The sequence below is a fragment of the Zingiber officinale genome, chromosome 8B (genome assembly GCF_018446385.1).
Source record: "Zingiber officinale cultivar Zhangliang chromosome 8B, Zo_v1.1, whole genome shotgun sequence".
In the NCBI taxonomy this organism is placed as follows: Eukaryota; Viridiplantae; Streptophyta; class Magnoliopsida; order Zingiberales; family Zingiberaceae; genus Zingiber; species Zingiber officinale.
This window is the reverse complement of record NC_056001.1, coordinates 44455437-44479997: the sequence shown is the minus strand read 5'-3', so window position 1 is coordinate 44479997 and position 24561 is coordinate 44455437. Positions and strand designations below refer to the sequence as shown.

At 37.4% G+C, this 24561-nt stretch overlaps 1 protein-coding gene across 4 annotated transcripts; it reads right to left on the bottom strand.

Moving 5' to 3' along the window:
• Nucleotides 1–379: 379 nt before the first annotated feature.
• On the bottom strand, nt 380–18369 carry LOC122016501 (probable transcriptional regulator SLK2). 4 transcript variants are annotated; one of them, XM_042573822.1, is made up of 11 exons: nt 18178–18369; nt 17641–17779; nt 16816–17578; nt 16578–16709; nt 15612–15660; nt 12484–12698; nt 12305–12373; nt 3810–3910; nt 2999–3092; nt 2827–2896; nt 380–1607 (listed from the first exon to the last, which is right to left on the bottom strand). In XM_042573822.1, the coding sequence occupies exons 3-11, from the start codon at nt 17536–17538 to the stop codon at nt 667–669; spliced, it is 2394 nt and encodes a 797-aa protein (XP_042429756.1). In that variant the 5' UTR covers nt 17539–17578; nt 17641–17779; nt 18178–18369; the 3' UTR covers nt 380–666. The 4 variants fall into 4 exon arrangements, with proteins under 4 accessions (XP_042429756.1, XP_042429755.1, XP_042429754.1 ...); XM_042573821.1 differs by having other exon boundaries at nt 16816–17561; XM_042573820.1 differs by having other exon boundaries at nt 16816–17832.
• Nucleotides 18370–24561: the final 6192 nt, after the last annotated feature.

Sequence of the window (24561 nt, the reverse complement as noted above, 5' to 3'; positions counted from 1 at the left end):
GTAATTAATTAATTAATAGCAATTTGACTAAACTTACTATATATAATAATTTTTAGCAAAGTTACTACAACAATATGGGTACAATTTCAACATAGAGCTTTATTTTAACCATAATTTGAAAAACGCCCTTCTAATTTTTCCCTAAAAATAAATTTAATCGTTCAACATCTAGGACCATGCCTAGAAACAAGGACGACACACGTGACCTCCAATTATTTTTTTTTTAAAAATTAAATCTTTTTTAATATTTGTAATATTTAAAAATATATAAATAAAATCTACCTCTTTTTAATCCCGCATCTCTAATAATAAGCAATCGAACTACAATCCAACATTTCTAGATTTTGACGGTGCACCTGACGGAAGTGAAACCATGAAGGAGAGAAATTCTGAAGTTGGTAGTTAATTATTAGGCAGGTTAAAAACAGACGATACGAAAACCTCAAACAAGAAAAATATCAATACTATCAGCAATCTGCCAAAAAAAAACAAGTTTTAAGAACAAACCTCAACATCTCCTGTTAAAGAGCCTCAACCAGAGACATTTGCATACGATATCGAACAACATCTCCGTTACCCTTAAGCTCCTATCAGCATGCAGAAAACATTATGAACTTTGCACATCAGTAATTTTCTACGTGTTTTCCCAATGACAGAAGCCAAACATCACCAAGAATCCCCATCAAACATCCCACCGTCTATAAATTCTTGAGCAATCTGATCTACTTCTGCGAAATCCAAGTTCTCTAGCAACTCGAGCCTCGAATTAAGACTGTTTCCGCTGATGGACGGGATGCTAGCCGTGGCAGCAGATTTGAAGCTGTCATTCCTGCATGGAACTGCAACTGTACCATCTTTATGAAGGGCTGTGGCATGGTTTTGCATCTCAAGTGCATTTCTGAAAGATCCAGTGTCTATCCTGGTGGGCATGCTCATAGTGTCACACCCATTGGCATCTCCAGCTGCCAGGTTAGTGTTCGCACGAGGAACCGTAGATTGTCGTGGTGTTTCCTTACTGTTATTCATCATCTCTTGTAGCATTTGATGAATAACATGTTGCTGCATTTGCTGATTCACCAGAGGACCATTTAAATTGTTTTGTAGTGGCAGGCAGCCATCCAATGGAGGCTGTTGTTGATGCTGGCCAGGCAAGTTATTGTTAGACGCATCTGTCGGATGTGATGAGCCAGATCCTGGAAATTGCATAGGGTGTGCATTTCTGGACTTACTTAAAGAAGTAGTAGCCTCTTGCTGAAGCAGAGCTTTACTTGAAGAGCTGGAAGCCTCTTGCTGAAGTAGAGATTTGCTTAAGGAACTAGAAGCCTCTTGCTGAAGCACATTCTGCTTCATATTCATAGTATTTCTCAGCACATTCTGATAGTTGTTTAATGCATGAACACCCTGATGATCGCTGTTAGCGATCTGGCTAGTTGATAGATTGTCGTTCATGTAGCTGTTTAAACCCGGAGGAATTTTAACATCCTTATCCAGACTACCTGGATCACCAGACAGACTATGATTCGAGAGTTGTCCTCCTTCCAACCTTACTTTCTTGATCTCAACTGCTGCCTGCCTGGGGTAGTTCTTTAAGCTTTCTGTAAAAAAATCTATGCAAACATCAAAATGAAGATCTTTCCTTGGAATATTATATCTATCTTTAAAGCACCTTCCTTATTTAGTTTCAAAGATTATAGGGCACATATAAAGACACACCCCTTTTTTATCCGAAGTATCAAAGGAGTACCTCATTTTTCAAAATCATCATTCAAAAAAAGGGTCCCTACTTTTATACCTCATCATTTATAATAAATTTGATATAAAATTTGAGTTTAAAAGATTTAAAATATTTACAATAAATGTCTTAAATTATTTTGGTTCATTTGAATATGTCTTAAATTATTTTGGTTCATTTGAATATGCCTTAAATTATGTGTCTAAACCAAAAGTAGTTTTATGGTTGTATATGGTATTGGTCATCACGAGTTTGAGTCGCGGAAAAAGTTTTTTGCAATGTAGGGTAAAGTTGCATGCAATAGACCCAATGTGGTCCGATCCTTCCCCGAGACCCCATATTGGTGGAAACTTCGTACACCCGATTGCTCCTTTGTATAGCATTGGCAATTATAAAAATGACCATACACAACCATAAAGTCTTTAAGCCAAATAAATTATTTTATGGTCATATATTGCCAATTGTCATATATGACCATAAGTTATTTTGGTTCATTTGATAAAAATTTTATTTGGTTCATTTGAATATGTATAGGACTTAGAACCTTAAATTATCACATTTGGTAGTTTTGAATCTAGAGTCCTAACTTAAACAAATTATCTCTTCAAGTAATACACTCTCTACCTATTGTAGTTAATATTGAATATTGGATTAATAATATCGATATGCTTTACATTGTCCAATCAACATATTTTTTTTTTCTATGTGAAAGTATGTTGATTAATATATTTATAGTCTATGTTGGTTTAAATTTTAAGTACCTTTGAGTGCAGACCATATATTGGTAATGCAATAGATTAACTCCTACATACAAAAAGGGCAGCCCGGTGCATGAAGCTCCCGCCATGCGGGGTCTCGGGGAAGGATCCATTGTACGCAGCCTGTTTCCAGGATTCAAACCCGTGACCTTTTGGTCATATGACAACAACTTTACCATTGCACCAAGGCTCCCCTTCAATTCATACACTTCTTAAAATATTAGGTTAAGTTGAATTTTTAAAATAACACCAACCCTAGTGTATGTCTCGGGGGCATAAAAATTGACGACAAGGAAATCATTTACCCTTTTATATACAGTACAACAAGAAATTTACCTATTGCTCCAATCTTCTGCTCCAGACTATAATCAATCAAATCTTTCATGCTGCTCACAACCTCAGCTATCTGGAAAAGAAAATGGAATATCAGCAACTTTATGGATAAAAAAACATAAGATAGAAGGCACCCTTCAATTCACGAGGCACATAAACAATGCTTATTAGTTACCTGCAAACATCTGAAATATCTTTTGGAGAATCCCAAGTCATTCACAGCTTGTAAATCTAAAGTTTTTACTAACTGACGACCTGTTGCTGCAAGCCTACCAAATGTGTTACATAGTCAAGCAATATATGAGTTAAAAGAACACCGAACTCTACAATAAAATCATCATGAGAACAAAGACTGATAAGACTGACAATGAAGCTAGCAAAGGGTATCCATAACTAACATGTAAAATCCATCGGAATAATTACAGGAAAATGATATTTTGACAATTCAAATGTAGTCTCTGTTGAAATGGATTTTTTAAAAGCCATAAGAAAAAATATGGCAACATGAAGTTCATCAGCTCATTAATATAAAATTATGACAATCAAGATACCAGAAAATGATGGCATTTCATTATAGGCACAGATAAAAAACTAAAATAGCTAACAACAGGAATGCATTGCATTAACTTGTCTAGTATTTGTGAATATTGTTGATTGATTTCTAAATATATCAATCAATCTTTGGTTAGCCATCTCTTTGAATAGTTTGCATGAAGTATCTGCATTTAGATAATTAAAAAGAATATTGCAAGGTTGAACCAAGGATTAGAGTTTCAGCTGATAATGTTCTCACAGATATCTAGATAGTATGTATTGCACCACCAGCTATCCCATAACAAAACGGAATCATCTTTGGTGGGATTGGTTATTGGTAAATGGAGTTAGTTTCAATTGTGTTATTTTTTTAATAGATACATGGAAAGTTAAGCTCCCAATATTAGAATTTCTTTTGAAATGCTGTAGATTAAATGACAAGGTTCACTCACATGTTGCAGCTGGCTTGCAAGTCTTGATGTGAAACAACAGAGGAATTATTTCCAGCTATCGTTGCTTGATATTTTTGAGCAACTTGCAATAATTGGTTAACCTGAAAATTCCATACGTAATATTTTAATAAGCAAAAACAAATACAGACTATATGTGATCCCACGAATATGCTTCTCATGGGGAAACACACTATTGAGTTGCAAATAATCACTAGATAGTAGTAGAGATAACATTATGGGTTACCTATGAAATATAAAGTTTATCTAAATGTTTGACCTTAATCAGCCTTCTGAAGGATTGCATAGGGGAGGACTCGGCCACAATGAAGAAAGATAACCAATGTTATGATCAGTGGTGGACACAGCAAAGTAGGACAAGAAATAATTAACAGAAATTTTAATATATGTTGTAACATCATTTAAAAACAGATGTTGGATATCAGGTGAGGTAATCAAGCAGTAACAAAATGTCATCTCCCTTTATTCTCTCTCTCTCTCTTTGGTGGTGATTTGTTGCCCTATTGCCACTTGCTATTTTGCCTCCTGTGCCATCACGAAGAGACACAATTGCACCTCTTCCTACAAATTCCGACCAAAGACCATGATTTCCCTTCCCTCTAATACTAATTGAGGCACCATGGCCTCACCATTGTTGCTGAATCAGAGCAGGAGCCCCACCACATGCGGGCGCAATCCTGCACCAAGGCTTGTAACAAAATGATATCATAAACATGATGATACCGTAAGGATTGAACATGACTTCCACCTACTATAAAGCAAATAAAGAAAGATCAGACCAAGGACACAGGGGAACAAGCCAAAAATCATGAAGTGAAGAACAAGCAAAGACTAGGGAAGATGGTAAGGACTGTAAACCTAATTACAGCACCCACCAAGTAGATGGAGGCCCTTCACACTGCAGCCCAGATGACTGACAACAATAGTTGGGTAACTAGGTTAACTGATACAATGTCCTGTGCTCCACAAGTCTTGGGAGGATTGATAAGAAACCTGAGCAAAGAACACCTAGATCCTAGGGATTCTGCCCCATATTGGCCACTCAAATGGGAGGTGCCCAGAATCAGGCTCCTGGATTTTATTTCCTGAAGTATGATAGAACAGAAGATCCGTTACCTTTGATATCAAGGTGGCACCACTTTTTTAAACATCAATTGATCTAGGATGAAGAAGAATCGACAGTGTCTCCCACTACCTATAAGGAAATGCACAGGTATATTTTTTTGAAAAATAAAAATGATTTTTTTTTTTTTTTTGCAATAATACGAGGTGAATTCAAAGAGATTTGCTGCAACCAATTTAGACCACCAATAGGGATTGAAAATTAGGTGAATTAACCACGCTTCAAGAGATATGCTATGTCAAAAAATGATTGAGCTGAAGCCTAATGACAAGCCAAGAGGTAGTTATATCTCTTTCACCTCGGTGTTGGTACCTCACCTACAGGTAAAGACACACCAATCCTGAGACGCCACCAATGCAATACACCTTGTATGCCCCTATGAACAAAAATCATGAAGACCTAAAGAATCACAACAATGATAGTAAACCAATAAGCAATGCCTACAGCCAACCATCTGAAACTTAACAAATGTTGAGATGGTCAAACATCATGCTAAGGATCTTTGTTTCGATGGTGATAAACCATTCTCGGACAACCATAAGCATAATTACAAGTGACTATTTATGCTAGATGAAGTTGCAAAGACAACCAAAGGAATCTCCTAAATATTCACTGATGGACTCAAATTCCAGTATTACAAATATCAACCATCATCATCTCGCACCTTGTTTCTATCTTTATCATTAGTTATCAACTCACAAAGTAGAAGAAATTTCATCAGTAAAGGCTGAGCAACCAACTAAAACTGAACTTAAAGCAAGAAGACCATATCCCCTTGATTGTCATTGTTAGTGGTGTTGGCACAATCATAACTCAAGTGGAAAGAGCAAGATCTTTTGATGTGTGGTAGAGGGTTTAAGTTAGTGCATGGGCATCGAATTTGCAAGGATTTGGCAGGTTGCACATAGAATATTGATGAAGGATGGCAGGGGTCTGATGGACCAAAAGTCTTGGTCGGCATTGGAAGTCTAGAAGCATGATTTTTGAGCAAACGGATGAATTCCTATAGGTGCAGTCTTTAGACGTGTGCAAGTCCTGAGAGCGTGACTGCATCTTCGGATAGGAAGTGTTGAAGACATGGAGTCTTGGGCAAGTTAATGAAGTCAAGACAGTGAAGTATGAGAGTATGTGACTTGGGTCTCTAGGTCCATATATTTTGGGAAAGTGTAAATGTGGCTTGTAGAGTCTTTAACCTAAGAACAAGGGTTCCTACTTGTAGTCAATTGACAAATCTCGATCCCAGAGGCTTATGGAGGCATAGGTGAGTATTGTCAAGATCCTCAAGCAGATTAAGTCGATTGCTGAGTCAATTGGAATTTATTCAATTACTAAGTTGATTGAAATACCATTCTTGCAAACAGAATTCTCTGTCAAGGCTGAATCAAATCAAAATGGGCACTTAATTAACTAAACAGACTTTGAGCATATTGGAGCTTTGTTGAGTCTGCTGAACTGCCTATAAAATTCTGCCAATGATTCTTTTATTTGAATTTAAGTCGACTGAAGTTGAAATTTTCAATCGACTGGACAAGCTCAAAAATAAGTCGTTGAATAACCATGTAAGACCTCTCTATGTAAGCATCAGGCGTATTTCTTCTTAGTAACTTTGCATAAATAACATACCTAAGTTTCAAGTTTGTTTGATCGAGATACGACCAATTATTGTCAAAAGGCATCTTCTACATGATCAATAATATCTTCTGTAGGAGGTTTCTTTGCCTCATCCAAAGAGACTTTTCATAACAGGATTGCAGATTTGATCAACCTAATGAATTGTTAGGTCATGGAGTAGGCCTGGTGATTTGAATCGCGTAGAGGTCTCGAGTTAGCATTTTTGTATCCGGCTCTTATGATCTGACTAATTTTAGAGGTGACTGGCCTGGCCTTACGAAAATTTCCCACCGTCTATCAAGGTAAATTGGAAAGTGCAGATGGGTCCTGGCGGATGACCCAGCGTCACAAGTTTTAAACTCCCTACATATAATGTGCCCTGGGTGAGTTTTGAACCCATGTTGCCTATGAAACCCGTCACACATCTTACCATCGCACCATAGCCCCGGGGATGGTCTCAAGTTAGCATTGCTTTCTATTCTTTATGTTTGCTTATTTCTATTTTGTAGTATTTATTCTAATACAAACAAACACACAATGACAAGATGTTCTCTTGCATAAGAGTGCAAGAGAAAGCAAATTTTGCATTTGCAGGTCAAGAAGCTATTAACACCCCCTCTTACTTGTTAGTCAACATCCATCGATCATCTACAAATGAGGGGTGACTCGAAGGTTTAAGGATCGTTTCAAAAATATATCTAATGCTGAGTATTGAAGGTATAATGATTACCTGTTATTCCACTAAAACAATTGATGCTATAGTAGGACTTTGATAGCTAAGCATGTTGGGTCTTCGTCTTGCATTTTAACACCATGAACATGCAATTTATAAAACAAGGGACAAACTACGAGGGAGCCAACAATGACCACAATTAATATCTATATGGGATGGACAAATATTGGTGCATCCAATGACAATGGAGAAAGCAAATCTGCTCTAAGAGTTTAGATTTCACAGACCAAAAATTCATGAAGGGAGATCTTAAAGTGCCAAACACAAGAAGCTAGGCCCTATGATTGAGGACAAACACAATTTCAACGAGGCAAGAAATGTTATAAATGTAATCATGCCTTCTGAAGGATTGCGTGACTCGACCACAATGAAGAAAGAGAACGAGTCTTATGATCATTTGATGGACATGAGACATCCAAGTGGCTTCTAATTGGTACACCACAAGGCCAACACATGCAACAAACCAACCACTCTGGAAGTTCAAACACATAATAAAAGTGGCTTCTGAAGGAGACATCAATCCTCCCCGACTATTGTTGAACAGGAGCAGAAGCACCATTGCCCAGGGAGTATGAGTGTAAGCTATATATACAACAACAACAACAATCAAGCCTTTTCCCACTAGGTGGGGTCGACTGTATGAATCATTTTATGTCATTGAGCTCTATCTCCTACTATATCATAATCTATATTTAAATAAATTTTATCTTCCTTTATTGTTTCTAACCAAGTATTTTTTGATATTTTCCTCATTTGATATGCATGTTTATCATAGTTTCACATCGCCTAACTGGAGCATTTATTGGTCGTCTAGTACATGTCTGAACCATCTTAAACGTGTCTCTCGGAGTTTTTCCTGAATAGATATAACTCCGACTCTCTCTAATGCTCTCATTTCTTATTTTATCCATCCTCGTATATCCACACATCCATCTTAATATTTTCATCCATCTTAATATTTTCATCCATCTTAATATTTTCATCCTACAACTCTCATCTTCTGCTCATGTGCTCGAGTCATAGCCCAACATTCAGCTCCATATAACATAGCAGGTCTAACTGCAATTTTATAAAACTTACCTTTCAGTTTAAGAGCTACTTTACGATCACATAAAACACTCAACACTCTCCATTTCAACTATCCTGCTTGTATTCTATGTAAGACATCTCTCTCAATCCCTCCATCATTTAAAAAAAATGATCCTAAATATTTAAATCTATCGGTTCATGGCAACTCGTCCTCTCTTATCTTAACAATTGTCTCATTACTTCTAATATTGCTAAACTTAAATCCCATATATTCTGTCTTTAAATTACTAAGCTAAAAACCTTTCCTTTCTAGTATTTCCCGCTAAGATTCTAGTTTAGCATTTACTCCTTCACGTGTTTCATCTACCAAAAATAATATAATCTGCAAACAACATGCACCACGGTATTGTGTCTTGAATGTGCGCAGTGAGTTCGCCCATCTTCTTCGTGGGCAGCCGATGCACGAAGCTCCCGCCATGCGGGGTCCCGGAGAATGATCCATTGTACGCAGCCTTACCTTGCTTTTTGCAAGAGGCTATTTCCAGGATTCAAACCCGTGACCTTTTAGTCACATGGCAACAACTTTACCGTTGCGCCAAGGCTCCCCTTCTTTAATGTAAAAAGATAGAAACTTAGAGATGATCCTTGATGTAACCCTATCTTTATTGGAAATGCTTCAGTTACTCCGCCTGAAGTATTTACTCTGGTCATTACATCCTCGTACATATCCTTAATTAGTTCAATATATGTTACGCTAACACCTCTCTTTTCCAGAATTCTCCAAATAATTTCTCTTGGAACTCTATCATAAGCTTTTTCTAAGTCAATAAATACCATGTGTAGATCTTGTTTTTGCTCTCCATATTTTTCAATTAATTGTCTAAGAAAATGTATAGCTTCTATTGTCGACCTTCCAGGCATGAACCCAAATTGATTTTCAGTCACTGTAGTCTCCTTCCTTAATCTTTTTTTCTATTACTTTTTCCCAAAGTTTCATAGTATGACTAATTAGTTTAATACCCCTATAGTTTGCCCAATTTTGAATGTCTCCCTTGTTCTTATATAAGGGAACTAGAGTACTTATCCTCCATTCATCAGACATTTTTTTCGTTTTCAATATCATGTTAAATCATTTTGTAAGTCATTCAATACCTTGTTTCCCTAAGCACTTCCATACCTCTATCGGAATATCATCTAGTCCAACGCTTTTTCATTGTGCATCTCATTTAAAGTTTGTTTTACTTCTAAAGTTTGAATTCTACGATAAAAATTAAAATTTCTATGCTCATTTGACCTACTTAAATTACCTAAGTTAAGTTGGTCACCTAAACTTTCATTAAAAAGTTGATGAAAATACCTCTTCCACTTCTCTTTTATTTCTCCATCGTTTACTAATACCCTATTACATTCATCTTTCTCTTTTATTTCTCCATCATTTACTAATACCCTATTACATTTGACCTACTTAAATTACCTAAGTTAAGTTGGTCACCTAAACTTTCATTAAAAAGTTGATGAAAATACCTCTTCCACTTCTATTTTATTTCTCCATCATTTACTAATACCCTATTACATTCATCTTTAATACATTTTATTTGGCTAAAATCTCTTGTTTTCCTTTCTCTCATTTTAACTATTCTATAAATGTCTCTTTCCCCTTCTTTTGTATCTAATTTTTTATATAATCGTTCAAAAGTTTCATTCTTTACTTTACTCACTACTTTCTTAGCGTCTTTCTTGGTTATTGTATATTTTTTTTAAGTTTTCCTCGTTCTTACAAATATATAATTCCTTATAAGCTATTTGTTTTTCCTTCACTTTTTCTTGTACTTTCTCATTCCACCACCAAAATTCCTTACTTAGTGGTGCATGTCCCTTTGACTCACCGAGTACACTCTTAGCTACTATTTTCAACTTTGATATCATCTTATTCCATGTTATATCAGAGTCATCGTATATTTCACCTAATACTTGTACTTCTACCTTCTCCTTAAATATATTTTGCTTCCCATCCTTTAATTTCCACCACTTAATTTTAGGAATCATATATATTTTCTTTCTATTGATACTATGTTTGCGGTGTATATCCAACACTACTAATCTATGTTGGGTAGTTAAACTTTCCCTAGGGATGACTTTACAATCTTTACAAATCTATCTATCCTTCTTTCTAAATATAAGAAAGTAAATTTGCGATTTACTATTCCCACTTTTGAATGTGACTAAGAGTTCTTATCTTTTCTTAAAAAACGTATTAGCTAATATAAGGTCATATACTATCGCAAAATCTAATATAGTTTTCCCTTCCTCATTTCGCGTTCCAAATCCATAACTCTACCATCTCATATTCCTTATTTTTCACTCTAACATATCCATTTAGATCACCTCCTATTAAAAACATTTAATTTGGTGGAATATTTTGTAATATTTCATCTAAGTCGTTCCAAAACTTTGATTTGGTAGCTTTATCTAATCCTACTTGTGGTGCATATACACTAATTATGTTCATAGTTTCTTTCGCCATTATTATCTTAAGGACTATAATTCTATCCCCTTTTCTAACCGCTCCTACAACTTCATCCTTTAACAAACTATCTACAATAATATCCACTCCATTTCTTGCTTTACTCTTTCCAGTGTACCATAACTTAAAACCTGAGCTCTATCATCTTTGTCTTCTCGCCTACCCATTTTGTCTCTTGTACACACAAAATACTAATTCTTCTCCTAATCATTATATCTACTACCTCCATTGATTTATCAATGAGAGTTCCTATGTTCCATGTTTCAAATCTTAGATTATTAGTTTTCCTATCATATTTGTTCTTATCCAACCTATGATGTGAGAACTCTTGACTATTTAACACTACACCCAAGTTCTCATGGAGATGTAGCGGTCGTTGTTGAGACGTTACAGTCGGACCCTGTAATGCGAACTCTTGCATATTTAGCACTACATCCGAGTTCTGGAGATGTAGCGATCCTTGCCGAGACGTTACAGTTGGACCCTGCAACGAAGTTCCTTCCGGGGAACAACCTAGCATTAGCACAATAGTTTAATGGATTCATTCATTGAATATTCGTCATAGTTTTAACACTGGCTTGGGACCGGCCATGACCGGTCATTATGGGCTATATATATATATATCATATGGAACACAACTGAAATTTATAACATGACCCAAGCTACAAAATTCCTTGATGTACAAGAAAAAAAAGTGCATAGATTCTAAATGAACATTTCTTTTTCAAATTAGATCCCAAAAATGTGTGGTAGTTGCACTCATACTCCAGATATTTTTTTATTTCTTTATTAATTTTTCAACCTATAGGTAATCAAATTGATAATATGATGTTAAGCTAAGATTTGATGAAGAAGATTTCATTTTAAAGATATGTGCACAATGAGGTGATTTTTCCCAGATGAATATAAAATCAAATATTTGGGCTAAATTCAACACTTTGTTTTGTCTAGCTCATCTCTACTTAATTCTACCATGTCCACGCCAGCCACAATTCCACATCCTTCAATGAAAAGAATCTTATTAATGTCCAAAACGTGAAATCTATATCATCATTTTTAAAGTTCTACATTTTGTTCACCAACTTCTTAACATACACAGCTGCTTGCATAGCCTCCCCAACAAGGCATGTATCCTAACTAATTGGATTTGACAACATGGAGAAATCCAACCTTGAGCTCACGACGCAATATCAGTATTATCACCTAAATCAATCACAATTGATTATGTTAATTAGAGTGTCTAAAACCCCATCTACCCTTCGCCTTTTGCTGTAACAAACCAATTTGCTAACTATGAATCCGCCTCATTCTATTCATTTCATCATCTATTAAACTTTACCTAATCATTCGCAGTTATTTTATCTTTTGAGCAAATATTGTTTTTTTTTTCTTACTTTTAGGAATTTCATTCTATACTTAGCAATAAAATAAAAAAATAGTTAAAACAAAGAAAATACCTGAGGTGCTAGCAATCTACGTGAAAGAAACTCTTCATGTCGTCGACTACAAAATTCCCATAATAATATCTGTAGCAGTGTAATAAGTATCATATAAATTAAAAAAGGATGGAGAAAATGACAGCTGAAAGACATGCAATCAATTCAAGGAAGAGATTTGAACCCATCTAGTTTAAAACCTTCAGTTCCGGTGTAAATAATATGCGAAGTTGTCCTTCATGAATAATATGTACATGTTCATAAACAGTCTCTTCAACAGCTTTTTCAAACTTCAGTACCATAATTCCAGAAGGTAATCGATATTCATGAGGCATATCAAGAAACAAATTCTCATCAATAACTCCACCATCAAATTTAATTTGCAAAAGTCGAGGAAGTACTTCAAAAGTAGCCTCTGGAAAACAACGCAAATTTGTAATTGTAAAGAGACTTCAATGAATCCGGACTGTAATGATTGTAGTAAAAAAATTTACATAATATTAGTACCAACATATACTGATAATAATAGTCACAGAACATCTAATTAGAAAAACTGATTCTAGTTTTTAGAGTCACGATTCAAGTCAAATTTCTGGTACCAACAAATACGAGCTTCAGGAGTTCCAGTAAATTCATCTACGTGGTTATTTGACAGGGGAATTTCAAAATTCTGGCGTCTAAGATCTGGAATATTTTGTGGAAGCGACATCAATTTTCTGTAATATAGAGAATGCTATACTCATCTGTCATCTGTCGTTACCAGAACGACACAGACATTGATGTTACTTCTCTATGCTATACTCCATGCTATCCTTCTAAGGTTGACAGAATGTGTTAGTAGCAAGATTGCAGAAATATATGGAAATAAATGACAGATACTATGAAAAGGTGAATCTCTTGGGAATGACACTAGCCATATCTTTTTAGCAATATAGACTTGTGTTGGGATTCGATCAAAATCCCACATTAGAAAGATTTGGTAAAGATCCTGGATTTAAAATGATGTTGGATATCTCCATAAGCGACATCCTTCCCTCCCTTTGAGGGGAGAATTGTTGGGATTCAATCAAAGTTCCACATTGAAAAGATTTGGTAAAGATAATTAATTTAAAAGGATGTAAGATATCTTCATTGGCATGACGCCTTTTGGGGAGAGCCCAAGAGCAAAGCTGCCATGGTCTAAATTTTTGTTGATCCATATATATATATATATAGATCAACAAAAAATCTCCAAACCCTTTTTGTTGCTTTGTTTATATTTTTTCGTTTTGCGGGATGCCTTAAATTCATTACTTGTATCCTATTCTTTGTAATAGATATACAAACGAAGAGAATACAAGGGAAGGATGGCAAACCGGAACTCTTTTGTTTAGATTGATAGGAAGTTGTGGACAAACAAAAAGAGAGAAGATTATAGGGAAATAATTGATTGAGCAAATAGAACTTCTTTTATTAACTTAAACTTATAACTTAGAGAAATTATTCAAACAAATTTAGGCCCGGAATAAGTTAGAGTGAACAAATGCTCGCGAGGAGGCTCGGACCATAAGAGTAATTGTGGTTCTTCGTTTAAGGAAAAGATTGTTGAGGTTCAATCAAAGTCCCACATTGGAAAGATTTGATAAAGATCATGAGTTTAAAAGGATGTAAGATATCTCCATTGGCATGAGGCATTATGGAGAAAGCCCAAAAGCAAAGTCATAAGGGCCTAGGCCCAAATTGGACAATATCATGCCTTTTGGGTACAACAGCTTGAGAGACCTCATGCACTCACATTTGGTGAAAAAGGGTTTACAACCCAAGATTTTGGCAACAACTTCCAAGGCTCTAACCAACTAGGCTAAGTGGCACCCTTCCAATAGCAATAGGTGTTGACACCAACTTGGTATTTATCCATGGGTTTGGCATCATACCATTTTACATACCATTGGCTTGTTGCTAAATGTGGTATTTATCCATGCATTTGGAAGCACACATTTTGCATGCTTGTGTCAATTAGCAACAGACGAATAGTACGTATGAAGCTTGTGCTGAAGTTTTAGGCCTTTTACTACTATTGATGCAAATTAAATTCTAGATAATTAGTTGGTCTTCTCAATGAATGTCTTAGAACATATAGATTTTTACCCATTTGAAATTTTCCATCTTTTCTTCAATTCAATCAAATTTGCATATTCAGATTGGAGAACTAAAGAAACTGAAAAAAGAAACACCTTTAAAAGAAAGTCCTCAAATAGTTCAATAATGCATTACCATTACAGGCTTCCGAACATCATTGTATCCTAGATTCATCTGGAATTCTGTGTGCTAAATTGTGGGTCAAGAACCCTTTTTACTGTCAAATTTAGATCCCTGTAATATCTTGTAAAACTTCGGGGACTTCAGATTTTGCCTTCAATTGTCAGAAAAATTGAGGTTCCAATTACAAATTTTACTCATTTGTTAGTTCATAGTTCATAAAGGCATTCAAGTTCAAACTCATATTGAATAGAATCCATAGGTGCTATTTCTATGGAAGCAGGTTGTGTGAGGTTCCAATAACAATAACTGTAATATCAATCAGAAATTCGATTTGAATTACGGGAAGTTTCACTTCACCCTGAAGTTTATTTCTTTTAGAAAATACCCACCCACCCCCAATTTTCAAATTCTTAATGGAATGATGACATGGCAAACATGTTACATCATTTCATTGTAGTTGAAATCCACCATCATGATCTGTCAAGCAAAAAATGTTAGTGATTGAGGCTAAAAATGACATGAGATTAATTTAGCTGGCCTAGTTGGTCATCAATATTGTGGTTCACCATACGAGTCAGAAAATTATAGACACAATAAAAATTCTTAGGCTTCTCTTAGAATTAGTGAAAGAAAATGGCAACAGGAATCAAGCCTGTTTCAGTGTAGTAAAAGGTTTAAACTATTCTATGAAGGTCCCCATATCACTGAGATCCTATGGGTAATGCCACAACATATAGACACTATCAGCACACCAATATTAGCTCTATATTCCTTGCTTGTTTGCTTATCCAGAAAAGAAACAGGAAACTGCAGCAGTTGACTCAAATGTCTGTTAATCTTAAACAACTAAATAACTCATCTTGTGATATTACTGAGGAAGTGATATGCACAGCTGAACATCGCATATCATGACAAATGTTGCATAGAAAGGAAATACAGGCAAGACAAAGCATCTTGCTAATGCATATGTATATTTAAGGATCATATGGATAGTGTATTATTTATCATAGACTGTTTTATCTAGAACCAATCAGACTTCTGCATTAAGTTAATGAATAAAGAAAACTATAAAGATATAACTACTAACCAAATCCCTTTCCAGATTTAGAACCACAGATGTCACATTGCCATGCATCCTGCATCAACCAAAGAGTGTGCACACACTAAATAATAAAAATAATAGGAAAATAACTATGTTACCATAATCTAAGCAAAAATATTTAATATTTCCTTGTAAAAATTGGATGATTTTTTAAGCTATTTTTTAGCCACATTCAGAGATAGAAGACCATGCCAATGACCAAGCGTGAGCAAAATCAAGTAATTCTAAATGTATGAACATGTTGAGAACCACAGCAGTAAAATACAAATATGATGGCAATACATCAGAACAAAACCTAGTTGAGCCCAAGTTAGATTCTTCCTATTTTAGTCAGAGACAAACCTAGATTTATTTAATGGATACATGAATCTTGAGGATACAAGACTCGGAAGGGAGCACGATCTTTAAAATATTAAGATGTATATGACCACTACATGATAATATTTGAAATAATCAAATATTTATCTAACATAAGAAGCTTAAAATATCAACATGTAAAATGTATTACAATCTATTTTCTACCATACTTAACTAGTCAAATAAACAAAAACCAAAATACCTAATTTAGTTCCACCTTCTAATTTCATAACCAAATAGTAATTATAAGTTTGTGAAGGGGAGCCTTGACACAAAGGTAAAGTTGCTTCCGTGTGACCTTATGGTTACGGGTTCAAGTCACGGAAATAGCGTCTAGCAGTGTTGGGTAAGATTGCATACAACAGACCCAATGTGGTTTGACCCTTCCTCGGGAGCCCGCATTGGTGGAAGCTTCATGCATCAAGCTGCCCTTTTATAGTAATCATAAGTTTATAACTAGCATTAATTCTTTCTATATAATAGAAGAGTTTCATTTGAAGCCCAATTAGAAAAATGAAATAATTATTCTCCTAATTCATTATGCAGAAAAAGTAACCAAAAACAAACAGCAATTTAATATACAAAACCGCTTACAATAGCCAACTGTGCGAAAATACCAAGAGCATGATTGCCCATATTTTCATACAAGGACAAACACCATCTTTTCTTGGCTTGTAGTGCAAAATACTCGGATACAAACTTCCTCCAGTATAAAATTGTGTTGTCCTATAAGAAACAGATACGACTTGAACATTGCAGGATGCACAATAATGATATGAGGTCAATCTTAAGAAGGTACTAGATCTTGATGAAAATCAAAAAATAAACTCACATGTGGCCGATGTCGTTTGTGATACAAGTATTGCATAAGCTTACGGTAGCATATTCCATTATCAATTGTCTGTTTAACAGGAATAGATAATTGAAGAGCCTGGGGCTGCAGATGTTGTTGCTGCAGGTTTCCCATAGGGCCTCTTTGCATATGAGAGAAGGATTGGATTATCTGCTGTTGCTGCCGTTGCCGTTGCTGCTGCTGCAATAATCTCTGCTGTTGCAAAATGGCCTGCAGTTGCATGTTCTGCTGACCTTGTGCTTGAATGGGCTCGTGTCCCTGTAAAAGCTGTTGAATCAACTGCCGCTGCAAAGCATCCTCATGCCTTCCATCAACTCGAGGCTTCTTTTGGGCATTCATCAAACTTCCAAGGTCCTGTTGCGTTAGCTGAGATGTTGCTCCTGACAACCCTTGCTTTTGTATCTGTGCTAGGGAAGGGTTTTGCTGCACAGTTGAGCAACCATCAATCACTGAACCTGAGAAGTTGGAGGAGAAGGAAATGGGAGAGGTAGGAAGCCGTGTGTATCCTTCGTTACTAAAGCTGGGGCATCGTTGCAACTGACCGCCACAGAGAGCTGAGTTGGCATCCGTCACAAGGGAATTCGCACCGATGTTCGGACCCGAAGAGTTCGCAGCGCTGTTAGGTATATGGTTCATGTCGCCTGAGGTAAGTCCGAGACTGGAACACCCATTCCCCGACATGGGGATCAAAGTGTCTGACATCTGACCACCATCACTCAAGAAAACTACCAAAGAAGGAAGCCTACTTGGCCTCAGTAAATCCGCGAAGAAGTTGACACTATATAGCAAAGAGAATCCTCGTACCTACAGTGAGCCAGCCATCTTACAAACAACCTTAGAAGGAGAACTTTTGAAACCTAATCGTCACTGATTCAACAAAACTTGCGCCTTGTGCCATTCAGTTTCATCCTCAGCTCCATAAAAATGATTCGAGAGAGATTAACTGCAAATGTAGATAAGCCGCTTTGAGGATCGCATAAAATATCTACCTTGTCACTGTCAAGAGAGATCGAAGATCGACCATTAAAAACTGCAATCGTACCCTCGGAGAGCATATAAAGCTACTATAAAGAGATCGCGAGGACGAGAACATAAATCCTAATTTCTCCGAGATTTAGTAAAAATGATAGGGCAAAGTCACAACTGATCTCGAAATCACCGAGTCACACAACGCTTCACAACAATTCGAATCCGATGAACTGCAAGATGCCTATTTTAATCAAGTCGCAAAAAATTGACACGCTCACGAACGCTCAAGTAACAGGTCGAAAATATCGAGGAAGAGAAAGCGAAAAAACGATAGCTTGAACGGAAAAAGCAAATGAATCAACAAGCACTTACCCTTCGAATTCGCGACGGCATCGACCAACGAGAGAAAGGGCCGCGCGCATCAACAGATGCAACGAGCTTGCTCCTTTTTCGCTGCTGCCTCCTCTCGGCCCCCTTTCTCGCGGCGCTGCGCCGCCGGCGAGCGGGTCCTCTTATGGGTCGCGGGAACCCGCGGGGGGAGGTGATTGATGACCGGCTGCAACCGCTTCGGCGGCCCCCGTTTACTGGCTTTGACCGGTTCGCTCGACCATTTCGCTAGACTCATCACAGCCGTCCATTCCAGCCCAACTCCTAATCCGACAGCCTCACTTTCATGTAGGTTTCCAAATCTGGAATTGCCACCGGAAAATCATCTGATCAAAAAACACGGCCCACCCATTGTTAAGCACCCACCTTTCTACCTCAATCGAGAGTCAAGATGGGCCCCTCTGTTGTTGATCCATCGGTGGACAAAGCAGGTGTAGTTTTGGAGGACCACATCGTTCAGCGGTGCACGAGCCTCGACGTTTCTTAAAGAACGGTTTCGAGGTTCGAAATGTTATCTCAGAGACCGATGATTCCATCTACCTATTTGGTACCTGTATGATGACTGGAGGAGGAGTGGAGCCCACACAAGCGTTGCTTACTGTTGTTAATCTAGCTATAAAAGAGAGAATAAGTTAATATTCCTCGTTTGACATCCTGAGACTAAGGTTGTTCCGATGCACACCGGCCTTCCTAATTAAATGCTCATACTTGTTTTCGTCCGTTACTCTATTTTTGTATACTTAGTAAAAAATATAATAATAAACCAAGAATGAACAAAAATTCGATTAAATATATTAAATCGATAAAACCTATTGAATTAATTTTGTTTGGATACTTTGATATTTCAGATTTTTTTTTAAAAAAAATAATTTTTTCAATTAATTTTAATTTTAAAATTTTTTATTCAATTGAATGAATAAAAAAATTAAATCGATAAATCGCCCATAATTACATTATTATTTAAAAAATAAATTTTAATTAAATCTCTCATTATTTAAAAGAAAATATAATTAATTCAGTTTTTAATCGAATTAACTGATATTTTATCGATTCATTTGTATTGAAAAATTTGGTCAGCTCAATTAGTTTGAAAAAATATGATTAATTCAGTTTGATTCAATTTTAATCGAATATTCACTCGTATTCATGAGATTTATAATCTTTGGCATTTTGTAGAAATTTTTTCTCCAAATAGGGGTCGTAATTAAAAGATGTTGGACACTTGGAATGTCCGCCGAGTGTGCTTCCCGATTTACCCTGATGGGCGGTGGGAAACTGTAAATACCCTGTGACAATTTTGATTTGATCAATAAAGTCAAGTTAGGTCATTTTGTTATTTTGATGTTTTGTGTCTAAGTGTGTAGGAACTTAGGAGCACAGGAAGTCGAACGAAAGACGCTGCTAGCGGAAAGGACAACACGGGAGAGAGCTGATGAGCTCGGGGCGTCCAAGGAACGAGGCGTTGCAGAAAAGTATGCTGGCGGACGAGAAGGAGGCGTGTGGCATTTCCGAAGGACGAAAAGCTGGAGCGGAAGATTGCTCGAAGGCCGGAAAATGATTTCGGTTGAGCTCTATTCAAGATAGCTGAAATCACCCAAGCATGCGGAGCCGGAGCAGAAGACTCGGACCCAAGCGAACGGAACCGGAGCAGAAGATCCGGACCAAAAAGTCAATATCCTGTTGACTTTTGGGTCCGGGCACTCTGACCCAAAAGTTTATCAGAACGCGACTTGGCGTGATCCGTTGCGACAGAGATAAAATTTTATCCCTTTCCAGGCACCTGGAATTCTTCCAGGCACCCCGATCAAGACTATAAATACAACTCTGATCCCAATAACTTAGAACAATCACTTGTAATCAACTTTAATCAACTTCTTTGTCTGTTCTACTACTGTGTGAACTGTCAATGTTGTAAGAGGCTTCTCCGCCCAAAGGAGACTTGAGTGAACTTCATTTGTCTAGGATTAACAATCATCTGATTGCAAACATAGTTAATTCTTTTGTGCTTCTGCCTTTTTAATTTATGCATTTTCGTTTTGTTATTATACAAGTATTTTCTTAATTTAGTTTGATACATCGAGAAGGGTTTTTTTTTTTTTTTATTTCAGGGCTATTCACCCCCTCTAGTCGGTCGCCAAGGGACTATCAATTGATATCAAAGTGAGGATGCTTCAGAAGGACTTGTTGAGCTGATAAGCACGTGAGGGGGGGGGGGGAGGTTAATCACGTGGTTTTCAGAAACTCTTCTTATCTTTTTTAAAATTTAAAGTATATGAACGCAGCAGAAAAGAAATAAACAACACTAAAAAAACAGGAGTGGTTTACTTGGTTTGGAGTCTTCGACGACTCCTACTCTAAGACTCAGGTCCCGCGGATCTATCGATGGGCAATTCACTATAAGCTTCTTTCAGTACCTCCGGAAGAGGGAATCGAGTACAAGAATATGGACAGTGTAACAGCCTACACTTCCCTTTTAAAGTAATAGAATTAAAAATTGCAACACTAATAACAGGTTACCAATAAATTAGAGAGTTCGATGTATTGTTGTTGGTCTGTTGGAGATGATCAGATGTCCCGAAAGTGTAGCTTGAAGGCAGACAAACTTTCCAGAGTAGCAGCAGGAAGCAGAAATAGTCGGAAGCCCAATTGAATGCGTAGTAGTTCGTATATCTGTTCTATTTTGAAGCTTTCTCAAGACTCACTTATATAAGGCATAGAAGGCGCCTTCCATAGGCGTGGAAGGTGCCTCCAACTTGTGAAGCTTGATCCCAAACATCCCGATACTCATCCGTGGCGAAGTCAAAAATTTATCTTGCGGAAGGCGCCTTTTATGAATAGTATGAAAGCGCCTTTACAGCTTGAAGGCGCCTTCGGACACTGTTCATCCGAAGGCAATTTTACTCCTTTTTTCTGCAAAACAACGTTAATCCAAATAACCTACAACATAAGTATTAGGATAATAATAATTAATAATAAAGAGTAGTGATTAGTTTCTGTCCTCCTAGGACCAAGAACTAGTCAAAGTCTCAGTTTAAGGATCCCAAATGGATCTAAACTAGACTGACACCTAATGCCCCCTCAACCGGGACGCACCCTCACTTAGTCACTCTCCTCCAGTGACTTACCTTAACTTACCAATTTGCTAGATATTCGGTCAGCCTATCGACCTATCTGGAATTCATGTCAGCTATCCGGTCAGCCCGTCGACCTATCTGGACTTCATACCAGCTATCAGGTCGGCCCGTTGAATTAGCTGGATTTCAGACCAGATATCTGGTTGGCTTGTCGACCTATCTGGACTTCATACTACACACTTAATCAAGTAGTTAGATCACAATAGAACATCACTTAACTTACTTGTCATTCATCAAAACTTGAGTTAGATCATTAGTACAAATTGCAGCAACAATCTCTCCCTTTTTTATGTAATGTCAACCTGGGTTAAGTTAGGAAAAAATATGCAAAATAAGTATAAAAAAAATATGAGTAAATTAGCTTTTATTGTGGGATTTAAGTTGTTCTGATTTTTTTTTTATTTGCTAACTTAATCCCTAACCCTCCCCCCTTTGATATTCATCAAAAAGACATGAGTTAATAAGTAAGAAAGTGAAACAAAAACTTGTTTAAAAAAAATAGGCAACAAAAACAAGGTTCAGAGTTATGGGGGATGTAATTAACTAAAAAAAATAAAGGTTTGCAAAACACTTGTAATTCTTTGGAAACTAACTGTAAAGTTTATATAGTTATTAAGAAACTTTAAAGAAATAAGTTTTGCAAAAAACAAATTCAGGGATGAACTTTTTTCACGATTGGAACTTTTAAAAGAATAATTTTTGCAAAAATATTTTTTTTAAAAAAAAATCCAAGGAAAACTTCTTCAAATTTGTTTAAAAGCAGTTTACAAAAAGTAGTCAGTTTTTAAAATAATTAGAATTCTGTAAAACATTGGATATTTCTGTTGGTGTGGTTAGCACTAACGATTTAACCCGGGTTTTGATGAATGACAAATAGGTTAAGTTAGTTTTGTTGTTGTCTGACACTTTGATCAAGTGTACAGGAGAAGTCCAGACAGGTCGACGGGTTGACCGGATGTCTGGCACGAAGTCCAGCTAGGTCGACGGCCTGACCGGATAGCTGGCGAGAAGTCCAAACGGGTCGACGGGCTGACCGGACGCTTGGCGAGAAGTCCAAGAAGGTCGACGGGCTGACCGGACGCTTGGCGAGAAGTCCAGACGGGTCGACGTGCTGACCGGACGTCTGGCAGGTAAGTGAGGTAAGTCACTGGAGGGGAGTGACTGCGAGGACGCGTTCCCGGGAAGGGAACATTAGGCGTCAATCCGGCTTAGATCCATTTCGGATCTCTAAGTCGAGATCGTGACTAGATTCCGGTCTCGGAAAGACGGAATCTAAGTCATACTATTTGTGCTAATTCTTACTATGATAAAATGTGCTAACAATCTGTGTTGCAAGATATATATTGCCTCGGACTAACTTTGTTTTGCAGGAAAAAGGAGTTTTCTGGAACAAGGTGGTCCGGGCGCCCGGAGGGGATCCGGGCGCCCGGAAGTCAAATTATATTCAAACCAAGCCGTCACCACGTGGAGCATCTCGGTTTGAGCAGCGACGTCACATTCCAGGCGCCCGGAACAACATATAAAAGAAGCCCCAGGCAGGAGCTTCAGATAATCAATCAATCAATCTGAGAACTCTTCTACTGCTGGTCTTGCTGCTCGACGTTCAGTGCGACGCCAATAAAGCTCCGACAAAGTGCTCCTTCGGTTTCTTAATTTCCTTGTCGGTATTGCTTTATTTTCACCAGCAGTTCTTGTGTTCATTTTTGTAACTATATTCGAATTGTTAGTAATTTCCCAACGAAAGTGGTCAAGGATCACGGGTCTTCGAGTAGGAGTCGTCACAGGCTCCGAACGAAGTAAAAAATATTTGTGTCTATTTTACTTTTCCGCTGCGTTTATACTCTAAGTTTTCGAATCGATATTCACCCCCCCTCTATCGAATCTAACGGTCCTACAAGTGGTATCAGAGCAGGTACCGCTCTGATTTGGTGCAACCACCAATCAGACTAGGGGTGAAATTCTTTCTTTTTTCGGTCTTCAGTTTTACACTCAAACTCCAAACTGGTTTATCATTTTTTTTATTATTTTTTTTAGAGCTAAATTGGTGCAACACCAATCTAGATTTTTCTACTATTTTTCTCTTCCCGCACTACTAATCCAAGACCAAGTCTTGGGATATTTTTTTCGGTTATTTACCTGTGCACAGAATGTCCCAACAAGAAGGATTCAGCACAGTGCGACCTCCACTCTTCAACGGGGACGAATTTCCGTACTGGAAGAAGCGCATGGAGGTCTACCTCAAAACAGACTTCGACCAGTGGATGAGCATTACGAGACCCTACAAAATTCCAGTGGACAACTCCGGGAATCTAGTGGATCCTGAAGACTAGACAGCAGATCTGAAGAAAAAAGCATCAACAGAAAATAAAGCGATCAACACTCTACAGTGCGGATTGACAAGAGAAGAACTGAACAGAGTCGGTCCACACAAAAACGCTAAAGAGTTATGGGACAAGTTGATCGAACTGCACGAAGGAACGAGCGACGCCAAGGTAACAAAACGAGACCTGCTTTTAAATAAAATTTTTAATATAAAAATGCAGGAAGGTGAAACGACGAATCAACTCCACGCAAGAGTCAAGGACATCCTCAACGGGCTTCATGCGATAGGCCACCAGATGGAAAATAGAGACTTAATAAGGTACGCATTAAATGCTTTTCCACGTAATAGTTTGTGGGCATCAATTGTAGATGCTTACAAAATTTCAAAAAATCTTTCTGAATTAAAATTAGACGAGCTTTTCTGTGAATTAGAATTACATGAACAAACTAATGCTGGAGCCGAAAAAGGTATAGCTTTATTTGCAGGTTCCTACAAAGAAAAGAAGAGCAAGCCTGAGGATGAAGAAGATCGCGACCAAGACTCCGAAGATGAAGAACACCTGGTGAACCTAGTAAGAAAAATGTTCACCAGAAGAAAAAGGAGCTTCAGCACAAAGGACCTTCAGAAAATCAGTTCTCCCTCATATCAAAAGAACGTGACTTGCTTCGGCTGCAACAAAAAGGGACATTACAAGAATGAATGCCCAAAACTGAAGTTCGATAAATTGAAGCCAACCAAAAAGAAGGCCCTCAAAGCAACGTGGGACGACTCCTCGGACGAATCAGAGGAAGAAGAACAGAAACATCAGAGCCACCTCGCACTGATGGCCCGCGAAGCTGAAACAGAAGACGAGTCGGAAGATGAAGACGGGTCTGAACCCGAAACAAGCCACGAGTCCGTACTCGTTTCCGA